The sequence below is a fragment of the Prinia subflava genome, chromosome 23 (genome assembly GCF_021018805.1).
Source record: "Prinia subflava isolate CZ2003 ecotype Zambia chromosome 23, Cam_Psub_1.2, whole genome shotgun sequence".
NCBI classification, from domain to species: domain Eukaryota; kingdom Metazoa; phylum Chordata; class Aves; order Passeriformes; family Cisticolidae; genus Prinia; species Prinia subflava.
Genome location: NC_086269.1, coordinates 2,454,385 through 2,468,492, shown reverse-complemented (window position 1 = coordinate 2,468,492; position 14,108 = coordinate 2,454,385). Strand labels below are relative to the sequence as shown.

Here is a 14,108-nt window from a genome sequence, read left to right as displayed (position 1 = left end):
AAGGGACATCCCAGAGGGGCACAGAGCACCCCTGTTCCCCCCCAAATCCCCTGGAGGGGCGTAATGGACCCATCCCACCTCAGTGCCAGGGGTCTGGATACCAACAGAGAGACCCCCCATGAAAAAATTATCAAAAAAAGACCCCCCCCCATGAAAAAAATATCAAAAAAAGAGACCCCCTCATGAAAAAATTATTAAAAAGAGAGACCTCCTCATGAAAAAATTACCCAAAAAAGAGACACCCCAGGCCTCTCTGAGCAGCCCTGGGGGTGCAGGGGCTCGCTGAGGTTTTGGGGGGTCACCCCCAGCCCCGGCCGTGCCCCCCTACTCACCACAGGCGCTGTAGAGGGGGGAGCACTTGTAGGACGGCACCCACAGGTTGGCCGAGCCCGTGTCAAAGACCACCTTGAAGGTCTGCGCAGGGGTCCCGATGCTGATCTCGCCGAAATATTGGGTCTGGGGGGACACGGGGAGCATCCCTGGGGCGCGGCTCGGGCGGGGAAAGGGCTGAGTGACCCCGGGTGACATCGGGGTGACAAACCCGCACTCACGTCCAGGTAGTTGGTGAGCAGGGTGGGCGCTGTCCCGTTGCGGGGACCGTCCCCTCCGGCGCGTGTGGCCCGGCGCAGCTCCGGGAACACCTCCCGCACCTTCACGCCCATCTCCTGCAGCGTCTGGCGGATGGAGGGCATCCTCCGCAGGGCGATCCTGGGCAGGGGGCGCGGCAGAGCTGGGGGGCACCGGGGGGTTCACCCCCACCCCAAACACCCCCTTGGCAGCCTCCAGCGGCATTCCCGGCGCCGGGAGCTCCAGCACGGTGGCTCTAGATGGCAGCAGCGCCCCGCCGCTCCCCCGGTGGGTCCCGCTCCCCCGGTGGGTCCCGCTCCCAGCCCAGCCAGGGTGGGGAGCCGCAGGTGGGTGGGGGGCGGCAGGAGGCACCCACAGACCCCCGAGCTCGCTTGTTTGGGGTTCGGGGTGGTCCCGAATTGTTTCTTAGCTCGGGAAAGGTCCCACCGTGACCGTGCGGTGCTGGAGGAAGAGGAGTGAGGAAGAGCAGAAGAGGAGGAGGAAGGGGGTGAAGCAGCCAAGCCCCTCCTCACCGCACCCCGGGAGTAAAAGCGGGGGGACAGCGCCCTGAGGGGGGCACGGGAGCTCCGGCTACCTCTGCAGCGCCTGGGCTGGCGAGGGGACAGGAGTGGCGCCCCAGGTGACGGCCAGGAGCAGCAGGTACCGCGGCAGCCTCCCGCAGGGTGGCACCGCCATCGTGTCCCCCGCTGTCACCTCCCGCGGCTCCGTCCCGTGCCCGAGGGGAGGACGCTTTTATAGCCTCCATCCCTGTGGGTTCCTCCTCCCCTGGCAGGGGGAGGGCTGGGAATGGCAGGGATAGACCTGGGCAGACTGGGAATGCCAGGGATAACACTGGGCAGACTGGGAATGGCATGGATAAGTCTGGGTGGGTTGGGAATGGCAGGGAGAGCCTTGGACAGGCTGGGAATCCCATGGATAGCCTTGGGCAGGCTGGGAATGGCATGGAGAGCACTGGGCAGGTTGGGAATCCCATGGATAGACCTGGGCAGGCTGGGAATGGCATGGAGAGCACTGGGCAGGTTGGGAATGGCATGGAAACACCCCTCCAGGGCTCTGAGTCCCCTCCAGGGCCCTGTGTCCCCTCCAGGGCTCTGTGTCCCCTCCAGAGCTCTGTGTCCCCTCCAGGGCTCTGAGTCCCCTCCAGGGCCCTGTGTCCCCTCCAGGGCTCTGTGTCCCCTCCAGGGCTCTGTGTCACCTCCAGGGCTCTGTGTCACCTCCAGGGCTCTGTGTCCCCCCTCCAGAGCTCTGTGTCCCCTCCAGGTCTCTGTGTCCCCTCCAGGGCTCTGTGTCACCTCCAGGGCTCTGTGTCCCCCCTCCAGGGTGTTGTGTCCCCCTCCAGAGCCCTGTGTCCCCCTCCAGGGCTCTGTGTCCCCCCTCCAGGGCCCTGTGTCCCCCTCCAGGGCTCTGTGTCCCCTCCAGGGTGTTGTGTCCCCCTCCAGGGCTCTGTGTCCCCCCTCCAGGGCCCTGTGTCCCCTCCAGGGCTCTGTGTCCCCCCTGGCAGCGCCCAGCCCAGGGTGGGGGGTGCTGCTCCAGCCCTGTGGCTCCCAGGGTCTCCTGACCTCGGGAATCTCGGTGGGAAATGACTCCAAAGACAATAAATATTCCTGAATGATCCCCGAGGACACATGCACCCCCAGCCCCACTGCCACCCTCCCGTTCACGGGATTTGCTGTCACCCCAGTTCAGGGTGGGGACGCCCCACAGACTCCGAACAGCTTTCCCCCAAATCTGGAGCTTTAACTCCTCATTCCCCGCGGGATTTCGGCTGCCAGGGCTCTGCTGACCCCGGCAGCCCCCAGGGCTCAGCCCCGCCGGGCTCTGCCCCCACCCCTGACGTCTTTTCCCACGCAGGACCCTCGTCCCTGCGTCACTGCGGGGAGCCTCGTGGCCCGGCGCAGGTTGTGGGGGTCAGGAGCAGCGAGAGGGGCTGGCAGCGAGCCCGGGGCTGTAAATCCCTGCCCGGGCATCCCGCGGGCCCTGCCGGCCGTGCCGAGCTCCGCTCCCCACGGGACTTCAAGGAAAGGGGGTCCCGGGATGCGCGGCCGTGGGGATCCGGCGGTTCCAGCCCCTTCTGGGGATCCAGGGCAAGGGAATCTGCGGGATCCCCGGGGATTTGGGGTGCTCTGGGCACGGCTTTGGCACAGATTTCCTGTCGGGAATCCAGAGTGGGATAAGCTGTGGGATCGGGGAGCTGAAGGGGACCAACCCCCTCCATCACTGGGGTGGCCCCAAAACCCCCCTGGGTGGGAAAAGAGGGGAAATGGGGAAAAGCGACTCCCCCAAATCCATCAGAGAGCCAAGGGCTGCTGCTCTGGTGTCCCTGGGGATTTGGAGTGCTCTGGGCACGGCTTTGGAACATCTGAACCCCTCTCCCAGAGTGGGATAAGCTGGAAGTGCTGTGGAATGGAAGAACCAGAGGGGCACAACCCCCCCTGCCACTGGGATGGACCCAAAACCCCTCTGGGTGGGAAAAGAGGGGAAATGGGGAAAAGCGACTTCCCCAAATCCATCAGAGAGCCAAGGGCTGCTGCTCTGGTGTCCCTGGGGATTTTGGATGCTCTGGGCACAGCTTTGGCACAGCTGGGCCCCTCTCCTGTGGGGAATCCAGAGCAGGATAAGCTGTGGGATTGAGGAATTGCCACTGGGATGGCCCCAAAATCCCCCTGGATGGGAAAAGGGAGGAAAATGGGGAAAAGCGACTCCCCCAAATCCATCAGAGTGCCAAGGGCTGCTGCTCTGGGGTGGCCCTCGGGGTGGCTGTCCCAGCTCCAGGGCTCCGGGGTGCCCCCAGCACTGGGACACTTTCCCAGTGCCAGGAAAATCCCCCCAAGGAATTTCCCAGCCCCCTCTGCCAGCCCAAAGCAGGAGCTGTGATTGAAAACGCTTAAAAAACCTGGAAAATTGGTTTTGGGGGGGGTTAGAGGGACAGGGACACGGCAGGGAAGGGGACAGGGACATCGGGCAGCTCTGGGACAATGCTGGGTTCATTCCCAGCCCTTCGGATCCGCAGGGAAGATCCTGAACTCTTCCCATGCAGCCCCAAAACGTCCCTTAACTTGAATTTTCAGCCACAGGAGATTCCAAGGCACCAGAGAAAGGCAGAAATCCCTCACTGGATCCATGTGGGGATCCTGCTCCGAAATCCCGGGGTTTTATCCAATTATGGATCCTGTCAGGAGCAGCAGGGAATTGCTCCTCAGTCATTTTCCCGCCTGTTTTTCAGGGAGAATGGAAGGAGAACATTTCCCAGAGAGAAAAAAATCGCTTTCCCGATGGATAAATTCCTTCCTCTCTCCTGCCAGGCTGAGTGGGTGCTTTTCCCCGAAAAAAAATCCAAATTTTTTATCTCTTCCTGCTCCAAATTAAATCATCGGGAAATTTGGCTGAGCAGATTTGATTTCTCGAGGGATCTTTTGGAGCAGCACAGAAAAAAAAAGGAGCTGAATTTCTGTGAATTTCTGCTCTTCCCACACATTTTCCACACTTTCCTAATCCATGTTTTTGGGATTTTTTTTTTGCTGCTGGTGGTGAAAACCCACGAGGCTGGTGAGGATCCTCATCCCGAAAAGCTCCGGAGTGAAAACAACTTTTGGGAAGGGCTTGGGGGAGGCTCTGGATGGCACCAGGGGGAATTCGGGGATTGACGTCAGGGCAAGCCCGGAGCTTGTGCTTGGAACCAAAACCCTGCCAGAGAGAGGATTTACGGAGCCGGGGGGGGAAACATTCCCGGAAAAATCCTTCCGGAGAGGAGCTCGGGCTGAGGGGGCTCCCAGCCATTCCCTGTGGATCTCCCGAGCCTGGAAAAGTCCCGTGGGAGTGCCTGGAGCCAGCTGGGATGAGGGAAGGTGTCCCGTGGAAGGGGGTGGGCTTGAAGATCCCTAAAAACCCAAAAAATCATCCCGTGGTTCCGCGATCCCTCGGTGCCATCCAGGGAATCTCCTTGTCCTTGGTTGTCCCAGCAGGGTGAGGTGGTGGCACCTCCCGGCACCTGGGGACATTTCCCGCTCTTCTCCAGGGGCCCCAAACCTCGGGAATCTCCTCACCCTGCACGCGCTGCCTCTGGGAATCTTCCTCTTCCTCCCGGTGAAGGCCTAGAAATGAACCCTCGCCAGGAAAAGCCGGGAATTTTCAGCTGGAGCAAAGCAGAACAGGAACAGAGGAGGTTCCAACCCTCCCAGGATCCCGCAGGAATCTCATTTTCCCTTCCAAGGCACAGAAAAACTGGGATTCCCTTCCCTGAGCTGGGATTTGGGTCTGGAATTTATATTTTGGGAATTTCTGCAAAAGAGCCCAGAGCCGCTCCCAGCCTTGGTTTCACCTGGAGCACACCTGGGCTGGTGACAAGGGGCACAGCCAGGTGACAACGGGCACAGCCAGGTGACAACAGGCACAGCCAGTGACAACGGGCACAGCCAGGTGACAAGGGACACAACCAGGTGACAACAGGCACAACCAGGTGACAACAGGCACAGAGGAGACAACAGGTACAGCCAGGTGACAACGGGCAGAGCCAGGTGACAACGGGCACAGCCAGGTGACAACAGGCACAGCCAGGTGACAACAGGCACAGAGGAGACAACAGGCACAGCCAGGTGACAACGGGCAGAGCCAGGTGACAACGGGCACAGAGCCACCCTCTCCCACCGGGCTCCAGAGGGAACAGGCTCAGCTCAGGCTCGTTAATTAACTCCCGCTCATTAAGGAGGGCTCTCTGCGCAGGGAGCAGTTTGATGTGATTACTTTTGGGTTTAATTAAGCTCCAGCTTCCCGAGCATTCCCGGGAGCCTGGCTGGGATCCACCTGGGCCGGTGGAGATGCCGAATTATCCGAATTATCCGACCTGTTCTCCTGGAGAAATTCCTTTAAAATCACCTGAGGGGAGCTGGGGGAGCTCCTGGCCCGGGAATGTCCCTGTGCCACCTCCAGTGCTGAGAATGTCCCTGTGCCACCCTCAGCCGTGGGAATGTCCCTGTGCCATCTCCAGTGCTGGCCATGGAAATGTCCCTGTGTCACCTCCAGCCATGGGAATGTCCTTGTGCCACCTCCAGTGCTGGCCATGGGAATGTCCCTGTGCCACTTCCAGCCATGGGGATGTCACCATGCCACCCTCAGCCACAGGAAGAGTCCTGTGCCACCTCCAGTGCTGGCCATGGAAATGTCCCTGTGTCACTTCCAGCCATGGGAATGTCCTTGTGCCACCTCCAGTGCTGGCCATGGGAATGTCCCTGTGCCACCTCCAGCCATGGGGATGTCACCGTGCCACCCTCAGCCATGGAAAGATTCCTGTGTCACCCCTAGGAACAGCCATGGTTGGTTCTTGTGCCACCTCCAGCACCATGAGAATGTCCCCATGCCACTTCCAGCCATGAGAAGGACCCTGTGCCACCTCCAGGCATGGGAATGTCCCTGTGCCACCCTCAGCCACGGAAAGATTCCTGTGCCACCTCTAGGAACAGCCATGGGTTGGTTCCTGTGCTGTCCCCAGCCATGGGAATGTCCCTGTGCCACCTCCAGTGCCGGCCAAGGGAATGTCCCTGTGCCACCCCCAGCCATGGTCAGGGGACGGTTCCTGTGCCACCCCCAGCCGTGGGAATGTCCCTGTGCCACCCCCAGCCATGGCCACCGTGCCTCCCAGTGACATCGGGAGGTGCCAGCGTTGGGACAGGCCCTGAGCCACAGGAAAGGAGCCGAGTCTGAGCTCGCTGTCAAGACATTTTTTTAATGAAATTAAATCTTTCACAGAAAATAATTAAATAACAGCAAGAATTCCAGAATCCAGCCTGGATGGAGCCCGGAGTGTGGCACAGGAGCCCTGTGGGACAGTGAGGGGACACCGTCCCTGCTGGGGGGTGGCTCTGGCCAGCACTGAGGGTCCTTGGGACAAGAGAGTCACCAGCTCTTGGGGACAGCCAGTCCTGGGGCTCTGTCACCCTGTCCCATCGCAGCCACTCGTCCCAGAACTGCTCAGGTCACACCATGGAGCCGCTGTCCCCCATTTTCTGCAGGAGCTGCGGCAGGGACAGACCAGGATTAGCGGGAAAATCCAGCTCAGGGGACAGCACGGTGACATTTCCCGTGCCGTCCCCTCCATGGGGACGGACTCCAGGCAGGGGGGCCCCCAGGGGTCCCCAGCCCCTCTCACCTGGCTCAGCAGGGGGATGTTTGCCAGAGAGCCCAAAAACCCGAAAACCACCGGGAAGAAACTCCTGTGTGGACACAAAGGGCCCCGCTGAGCTCGGGGGAGCATCCTCTGAGCCCGGGCTCTGCCTCGAGGAGGATCCCATCCCGAGGATCCAACTCCAAGGATCCCATCCTGAGAATCCAGTTCCAAGGATCCCATCCCAAAGATCCTATCCTGAGGATCCCATCCTGAGGATCCCATTGCAAGGATCCCATCCCAAGGATCCAACCCCAGGGATCCCATCCCAGAGATCCCATCCTGATGATCCCATCCCGAGAATCCAATTCCAAGGATCCCATCCCAAAGATCCCATCCTGAGGATCCCAATCCTGAGGATCCCATCCCAAGGGTCTCATCCCAAGGATCCAATCCCAGGGATCCCATCCCAAAGATCCTATCCCAAGGATCTGATCCCAGGATCCCATTATGGGGATCTCATCCCAAGGATCCCATCCTAGGGACCCCATCCTGAGGATCCCATTGCAAGGATCCCATCCCAAGGATCCAATCCCAGGGATCCCATCCCAGAGATTCCATCCCAAAGATCCCATTCCAAGGATCCCATCCTGAAGATCCAGTCCCAGGGATCCCATCCCAAAGATTCTATCCCAAGGATCCAATCCCAGGATCCTATCCTGAGGATCCCATCCTAACGATGCCACCCTGGGGATCCCATTGCAAGGATCCCATCCCGAGGTTCCCATCCCAAAGATCCCATCCCAAGGATTCTATCCCAAGGATCCCATCCCAGGGGTCTCATTGCAAGGATCCCATCCCAGGGATCTCATTGAAAGGATTTCCATCCCAGGGATCCCATCCCGAGGATCCCATCCCGAGGATCCCACCCCAGGGATCCCATCCCAAATATCCCATCCCAGGGGTCTCATCGCAAGGATTTCCATCCCAGGGATCCCATCCCGAGGATCCCACCCCAGGGATCCCATCCCAAAGATCCCATCACAAGGATCCCATCCCAAATATCCCATCCCAGGGGTCTCATCCCAAGGATCCCCACCCTAGGGATCCCACCCCAGGGATCCCACCCCAATGATCCCATCCCAAAGATCCCATCCTGAGGGTCTCATCCCAGATTTCTCATCCCAGGGATCCCACCCCAGGGATCCCACCCCAATGATCCCATCCCAAAGATCCCATCCCGAGGGTCTCATCCCAGATTTCTCATCCCAGGGATCCCACCCCAGGGATCCCACCCCTCACTTGAAGAGCGAGATGAAGCCGTAGGCCTCCAGCAGCATCCCCAGGATCGGCCACCGCATGAGGACCACCACGAGCCCCCCGAAGAAGAAGCTGGTGCCCTTCAGCTTGGGCCGCTGGAAGAAGAAGGTGAAGGTCCTGCGGAAGCCGATGATGAAGACCAAGCCGGAGAGGAAGAGGAGCTGGGAGGAAGGAGGGGAGAGGAGAGGGTCAGGGCAGCTCCAGATCCCCCTGTGGGCACCCCCAGCCCGGCCCTACTCACGTTCCCAAACGCCAGCAGCACCGAGTCGAAGTACAGGAGGATCCCAAAGAGGAGGAAGAAGAGGCCGAAGCCCACCAGGCCCACTCCGATCCCTGTGGAAAACGGGAGAGCGGATACAAAGGCTCAGCTCCAACCCTGGATCTCCAAACCTCCCTGTCCCCTGCCTTCCCAAAATTTTGTAGGAATAAAGTGAACAGCTGGCCCGTCATTTATTCTAAAAGTAATTTGTAAGTTCACAAACGAAGCTGTTTTGGGAATGAGAAGTTCCTTTAACACAACAATCAGTTCTGAGGGCAAAAAATAAATAAAAAATAAATGCAAAATAATAACAAGGATTCATCCCTGAGAATCAGTCAAGAAAAATAAAGGAAAAAATTCTCTATATAATATAGAGACTCAATAAAGAAATAAACCAATCTGAGAACAGATAGATTTGACAGACAGGTAAAATACCTTTTACTAACCAATAGAACAATTAACAAAAAAGCCGTAAACCAATTAGAAGTTACCCTCGAGGTTTGTAAAAACTGTATAAAAGACAACGCAATGAGGAAATCTTGTGAACTTTTACTGACCGTCCCAACAACGACAAAAACACCCTTTGGATTTCCCCCCCAAACTCAGGAGCAGCCTTTGCACCCGGGCCAGGCCTGGAGGAGGTCCTTGGTGCCCCTGGAGGGGAGTGGATAAATCAGGAATGGGAAAGGAAAAATCAGCTGGAAAATCTTGTCCAGTTTTCCCCTGAGAATTTCCCTTTTCCCCCCAGGAAAGGCTGGAGATGATCCTGGAAAATCTTCCCACCCTCAGCCCATCCCCTTTTCCATGCCCTGACCACCCCATCCAGCAGCTCCCAGCTGGGACTGGGAGGTGCCCGAACGTCCCCAGGGACCCCCGGGATCCCAAAGGGACGGGAATTCCAAAGGGAAGGGAATTCCAGAGGGACGGGAATCCCAAAGGGACGGGAATCCCAAAGGGACGGGAATCCCGGTGGGACGCGGCCGCTTACGCTGGAAGTCGCTCAGGGACACCATCTTGGTGGCGGGGCCGGGCGAGGCCGGGCGAGGGTGGCCCCGCTGCCGGTGACCCTTGGAAAAGCCCTTTAGTCCCCACGTCACCCTGGGAATCATTAACGGCACCGGGAACGCCCACGGCGACACTGCCACGGGGACATGGAGGCTCCGGGGGGGACACGGTGGCTTCAGGGGGACAGGGTGACTCCAGAGGGGACGCAGTGACTCCAGGGGGGACACGGTGGCTTCAGGGGGACAAGGTGACTCCAGGGCGACATGATGACTCCAGGGGGGACAGGGTGACTCCAGGGGGGACAGGGTGATTCCAGGGGGACAAGGTGGCATCAGGGGGGACACAGTGGCTCCAGGAGGGACACGGTGACTCCAGGGGGGACACAGCGGCTCCAGGGGGGACACGGTGGCTTCAGGGGGACAAGGTGACTCCAGGGGGGACAGGGTGATTCCAGGAGGACAAGGTGGCATCAGGGGGGACACAGCGGCTCCAGGGGGGACATGGTGACTCCAAGGGGGACATGGTGACTTCAAGGGGGACATGGAGGCTCCAGGGGGACACGGTGGCTTCAGAGGGGACATGGCAGCTCCAGGGGGGACAAGGTGTCTTCAGGGGGACATGGTGACTCCAGGGAGGATGTGGTGGCCTCAAGAGGGTCATGGTGTCTCCATGGGGGACACGGTGACTCCAGGGGGGACAAGGTGGCTCCAGGGAGGATGTGGTGACTTCAAGGGGGACATGGTGACTCCAAGAGAACATGGTGGCCCGGAGGGGGATACGGTGGACCCAAGGGGGACACGGTGGCTTCAGGGGGACATGGTGGCTCCAGAGGGGACACAGTGGCTCCAAAAGGGACACAGTAACTCCAAGGGGGACACGGTGGCTTCAGGGGGACACGGTGGCTCATGGCCACCTGTGGCTCCCTCCCTGCCCCAGTGGAATGCCTTCCCTGGGATGGGATGGATCCCTAAAACTGGGAAAACCCGGGAGACTGAGGCTTCCTTGGGGTGGCCGAGTGACACCGAGGGGACACCCCAGGAGTGACAGCTGGTGTGGATTCCCATGGATCCCATGGATTCCCGTGGATCCTGTGGATTCCCGTGGATCCCAGGTGGCTCCACGGGAAAGGAGAGTTTCGGGAATGTCGAGGCTCCCGGGATTCGGTGTGGGAACACCGGCTCCTCCAGGCCCAGCGTCCCTGTGTCACCTCTGTCACCCCAGAGCCACCCAAACCCAGCTAATCCCAAAATTTATCCCACAAACTGCCCCGGGACGGGAATTTCATCCCTGCACAAGCAGCAAAACCAACCCCAGTGGGAAAACAAATCCCAAAAAAATTAAACAGGGAGAGGGAGGCGGATCTGCCTCCGGAGCCCCATCACTCCCTGCTTCCCCAACCCAACATCAAAATCCACATCCAAGCCCACCCCTGGAAAAAACAAAAAAACCAAAAAAAGGCAGGAAAACGTCGTTGTTTCATAGATATTTTTATTTCTCTACCGCTAGGAAAATATCCCAGAAAACCAAAGCCCTCCCGCCCCACCCTCCCCGAATGCATAAATAGATTTATTTCCTCCCGATGCAAATCCTCTCCGGGTTAACAAGTCACTGCTTTATGAAGTGTTTTATGAAAAATAATAACCAAAATAAAATTAATTAATTAGGGTTTGGTTTTCTTATTTTTAAAATTATTATTATTATTATTATTTTTAAATAAAATAAAATCGGGTCACGCCTTGGGGACAGTAGCTGGGGGCTTTGGGAAGGGCGGGATGGGAGCTTTGGGATGCTCCTCATCCTCTCTGGATCCCAGAGATGGGAATTGCTGCCCCACAGCCACCCCAGGATGTCCCCAAAGTGTCCCCAGAGTAAGGGAGGGGAGGGGGGGTCTGCCCCAGTGACCCGAGAGGGGACACAGGGAAATAAACTCATCCTCTCTTCAAACTTACAGTCTCTGTATATTTTTATTTTAAATAAATTTGCTTTTAATAAAAGCAGAAAAAATAGATATATTTTTTTAAATAGGTTTTTTTCCTTCTTTTTTTTCCCTTTTTCTTTTTCCTTTTTTTTCTTCTTTTTTAAATTTTATTTTATTTCCTTCCCCCTCTGATAAACTGGCAAAGAATCTTTTTTTTTTCCCTGTTGGCGGGGCTGGCGCCAACAAATCCTGTGGAGAAGAGAGAGCTCGGCACGAGCCTTTTCCCGGGAAAAGAAGAGGAAAACCAAATATAGATATATATTATAAATGTAGAATTTCCATCAAACATATATTAAGGCATGTAAATAGCAAAATAAAGGGCCAGCTTTATGAGCTAAAGGGGCTGAGGGGGGCTCGGGATTTAGGGCTCCAGGGATCCTACAAGTATTGCTAAATTTGGGATGCAGGGAGGTCCTGGGGGTTTGGGATCGGGCCGGGAGGGGTGGATGGGATTTGGGATCGATTTGGGATCGATTTGGGATCGATTTGGGATCCAGCTCCCGGCTCCATCCGCCCTGCCACCCTCACATCCTTCCAGGGATTCTGCTTTTTTTTTTTTTTAATTTTTTTTTTCTTTCCCCACCCTCCAGGACGATAAAGAAAAGGGGGAAATTTGCTACAGGAAATCCGAACCACCGGAAGGGGCTGCAGGGCCGCGGGAAGGGACAGCGGGACAGGGACAGCGCAGGTGACCCTGCTGTCCCCAACACCGTCCCCACCCTCCAGACTGTGGGGACACCCCCCTGCCAACCCCACAGCTGCGTTGTCCCCACCCGGCACCCCAAATCCGGCATCCCCATCCCTGCCCTGGGGCGCCCTGGGCACCTCCGTGTCCCCCCAGCGCCACCTCCGCCCGTCCTGTCCCCTCCTTCCTCCGGCTGAGCCGCCGGCGGTGGCGCAGACCGGTGCCAAAACTGGGCCTGGGTGCCAAAATCGGACCCGGGTGCCAAAATCGGACCCGGGTTCCCAAATCAGGACTGGGTTCCAAAATCGGGCCCAGAGCTCGGGGAAGGGAAGCGGCCCCCCAGGGCTGAGGAGGAGCGTCCCGGTCCTGGAGCATCACCCGTGGGGGGTCCCCCCATCCCAAGAGCCCCTTCCCCGCCTTGGGGGGGCAGTGCCAGGGGTCCTGTGCCCGCCGCTGGACTGGTGGCCGCTGTCACCGCTGTCACCGCTGTCCAGGTGTGTCCCTGTGGCCGTTGAGAGTCCCAGGGGTCCTCGGGGACAGCCCCCAGCCCTCACCCGCCTCCTTGGGGACAGTGCCACATGTCCCGGCGGTGTCGGTGCCACATGTCCCGGTGGTGTCGGTGCCACATGTCCTGGCGGTGTCGCTGTCAGTGCCACATGTCCCGGTGGTGTCACTGTCGGTGCCACATGTCCCGGTGGTGTCAGTGCCGCATGTCCCGGCGGTGTCGCCGTCGGTGCCACATGTCCCGGTGGTGTCGGTGCCACATGTCCGGGCAGTGTCGGTGCCACACATCCCGGCAGTGTCACCGCCGGAGGGAGGGAAGGGGGTCCGGGAGAACCGAGGACGGTGGTGACAGGTTCGGTGTCACCTCAGGACGGGGGCTAAAACGTGGCCCCGTGGAACTTGCCGGCGCCGGCAGCAGCCAGGGCTTGAGCTGGGGAAGGAGGGGGGGACAGGACAGAGGGGCTGAGCCGGGGGGGCTCCACCCCGCCCCAACCCCCCCTTGTGGGAAACGCGGCGGGGATTTGGCCCCAAGGAGCTGGGGGTGGCTGTGACCCCCCAAATTTCATGCTGGGGGTTCCCCCTTTCCCCTCGGCCTTCGGAGGGGGGGACACAGGGTCCATGGAGGAGCCGGGGCTGACGTGGCAGCGGAGGGATGACGTCAGAGAGAAGAGGTGCTTACGTCACGGGGTCACACCCGCATGAGGCTGCTGCTGTCGGCGGCGCGGGGTGGCTCGGGCGAGAGGGGGGTGCTCGGTGGAACCGGGGAGGCTGGGGAGGTGGGAGGGCTGGGGGTGGCGCACTGAGCTGGAAACGAGAACCGGAGAGGGGAGTGAAGGGGGGGACAGCGGGGAGGGGACAGCGGGGGGGACAGAGGGGAGGGGACAGAGGGGAGGGGGCAGGGGCAGGGAGGAAAGAGAAAGGAAAGAGGGGGAAGCAAGCGCGGGGAGGGCAGAATCACAGCTGGCAGGAGAGCAAATCACAGCTGGCAGGATAAACAGCCAGGGCTGGGCAGGACAGAGTCACAGCTGGCAAGGCAGAGCCACAGCTGGGCAGGACAGAGCCACAGCTGGCAGGATAAACAGCCAGGGCTGGGCAGGACAGAGTCACAGCTGGCAGGACAAACAAGCACAGCTGGCAGGGCAGAGCCACAGCTGGCAAGGCAGAGGCACAGCTGGGCAAGGCAGAGGCACAGCTGGCAAGGCAGAGGCACAGCTGGCAGGGCAGAGCCACAGCTGGGCAGGACAGAGCCACAGCTGGCAAGGCAGAGGCACAGCTGGCAGGATAAACAGCCAGGGCTGGGCAGGACAGAGCCACAGCTGGCAAGGCAGAGCCACAGCTGGCAGGGCAGAGCCACAGCTGGCAGGACAAACAGCCAGGGCTGGGCAGGACAGGGAGGAACATCTGGCAGGAAAAAGAGCAGCAGCTGGCAGGGCAGAGTCAGAGCTGGGCACAGCACGCACACGTGAGCTCCCGGCAGGGCTCCTCATGGACAAGGCATGGTGTGACACCACGGGGACAGTGTGACACTGTGGATACCCAGGCACAGTGTGACACCGTGGGCACAATGTGACACTGCAGTCAGCCAGGCACAGGATGTCACCATGCTCACCTGGGCGCAGCGTGCCACCTCAATCCCCCCCAGCATGAAGCGCCACCATGCACGTGCCAGCCC

General features: G+C 59.3%; 3 protein-coding genes across 3 annotated transcripts in view; all 3 read right to left on the bottom strand.

Moving 5' to 3' along the window:
• Positions 1–1,318, bottom strand: part of REN (renin) — an 11,294-nt gene extending 9,976 nt beyond the window's left edge. The window contains exons 1-3 of the mRNA XM_063418480.1: positions 1,163–1,318; positions 552–708; positions 333–456 (exon numbers count right to left, since the gene is read on the bottom strand). Of these exons, the coding sequence (XP_063274550.1) occupies positions 333–456; positions 552–708; positions 1,163–1,263 (382 nt within the window). The 5' untranslated portion in view covers positions 1,264–1,318. The remainder of the gene's footprint in view (positions 1–332; positions 457–551; positions 709–1,162) is intronic.
• Positions 1,319–6,557: 5,239 nt separating this feature from the next.
• On the bottom strand, positions 6,558–9,277 carry GOLT1A (golgi transport 1A). The gene is made up of 5 exons (XM_063418481.1): positions 9,253–9,277; positions 8,247–8,338; positions 7,988–8,166; positions 6,731–6,794; positions 6,558–6,596 (listed from the first exon to the last, which is right to left on the bottom strand). Exons 1-5 carry the CDS (start codon positions 9,275–9,277, stop codon positions 6,558–6,560), a joined length of 399 nt encoding a protein of 132 aa, XP_063274551.1.
• A 1,864-nt stretch (positions 9,278–11,141) lies between these two features.
• Positions 11,142–14,108, bottom strand: part of PLEKHA6 (pleckstrin homology domain containing A6) — a 57,731-nt gene continuing 54,764 nt past the window's right edge. The window contains exons 27-28 of the mRNA XM_063418511.1: positions 13,116–13,240; positions 11,142–12,866 (exon numbers count right to left, since the gene is read on the bottom strand). Of these exons, the coding sequence (XP_063274581.1) occupies positions 13,125–13,240 (116 nt within the window). The 3' untranslated portion in view covers positions 11,142–12,866; positions 13,116–13,124. The remainder of the gene's footprint in view (positions 12,867–13,115; positions 13,241–14,108) is intronic.

Excerpts from the sequence above, each read along its gene's own strand:
- GOLT1A (XM_063418481.1), bottom strand. The coding sequence starts at position 9,277 with ATGGTGTCCCTGAGCGACTTCCAGC. Across the intron at positions 8,339-9,252 it reads GTCCCTGAGCGACTTCCAGC|GGATCGGAGTGGGCCTGGTG; the intron begins GTAAGCGGCCGC and ends CGTTTTCCACAG. Across the intron at positions 6,597-6,730 it reads ACATCCCCCTGCTGAGCCAG|CTCCTGCAGAAAATGGGGGA; the intron begins GTGAGAGGGGCT and ends TCCCTGCCGCAG.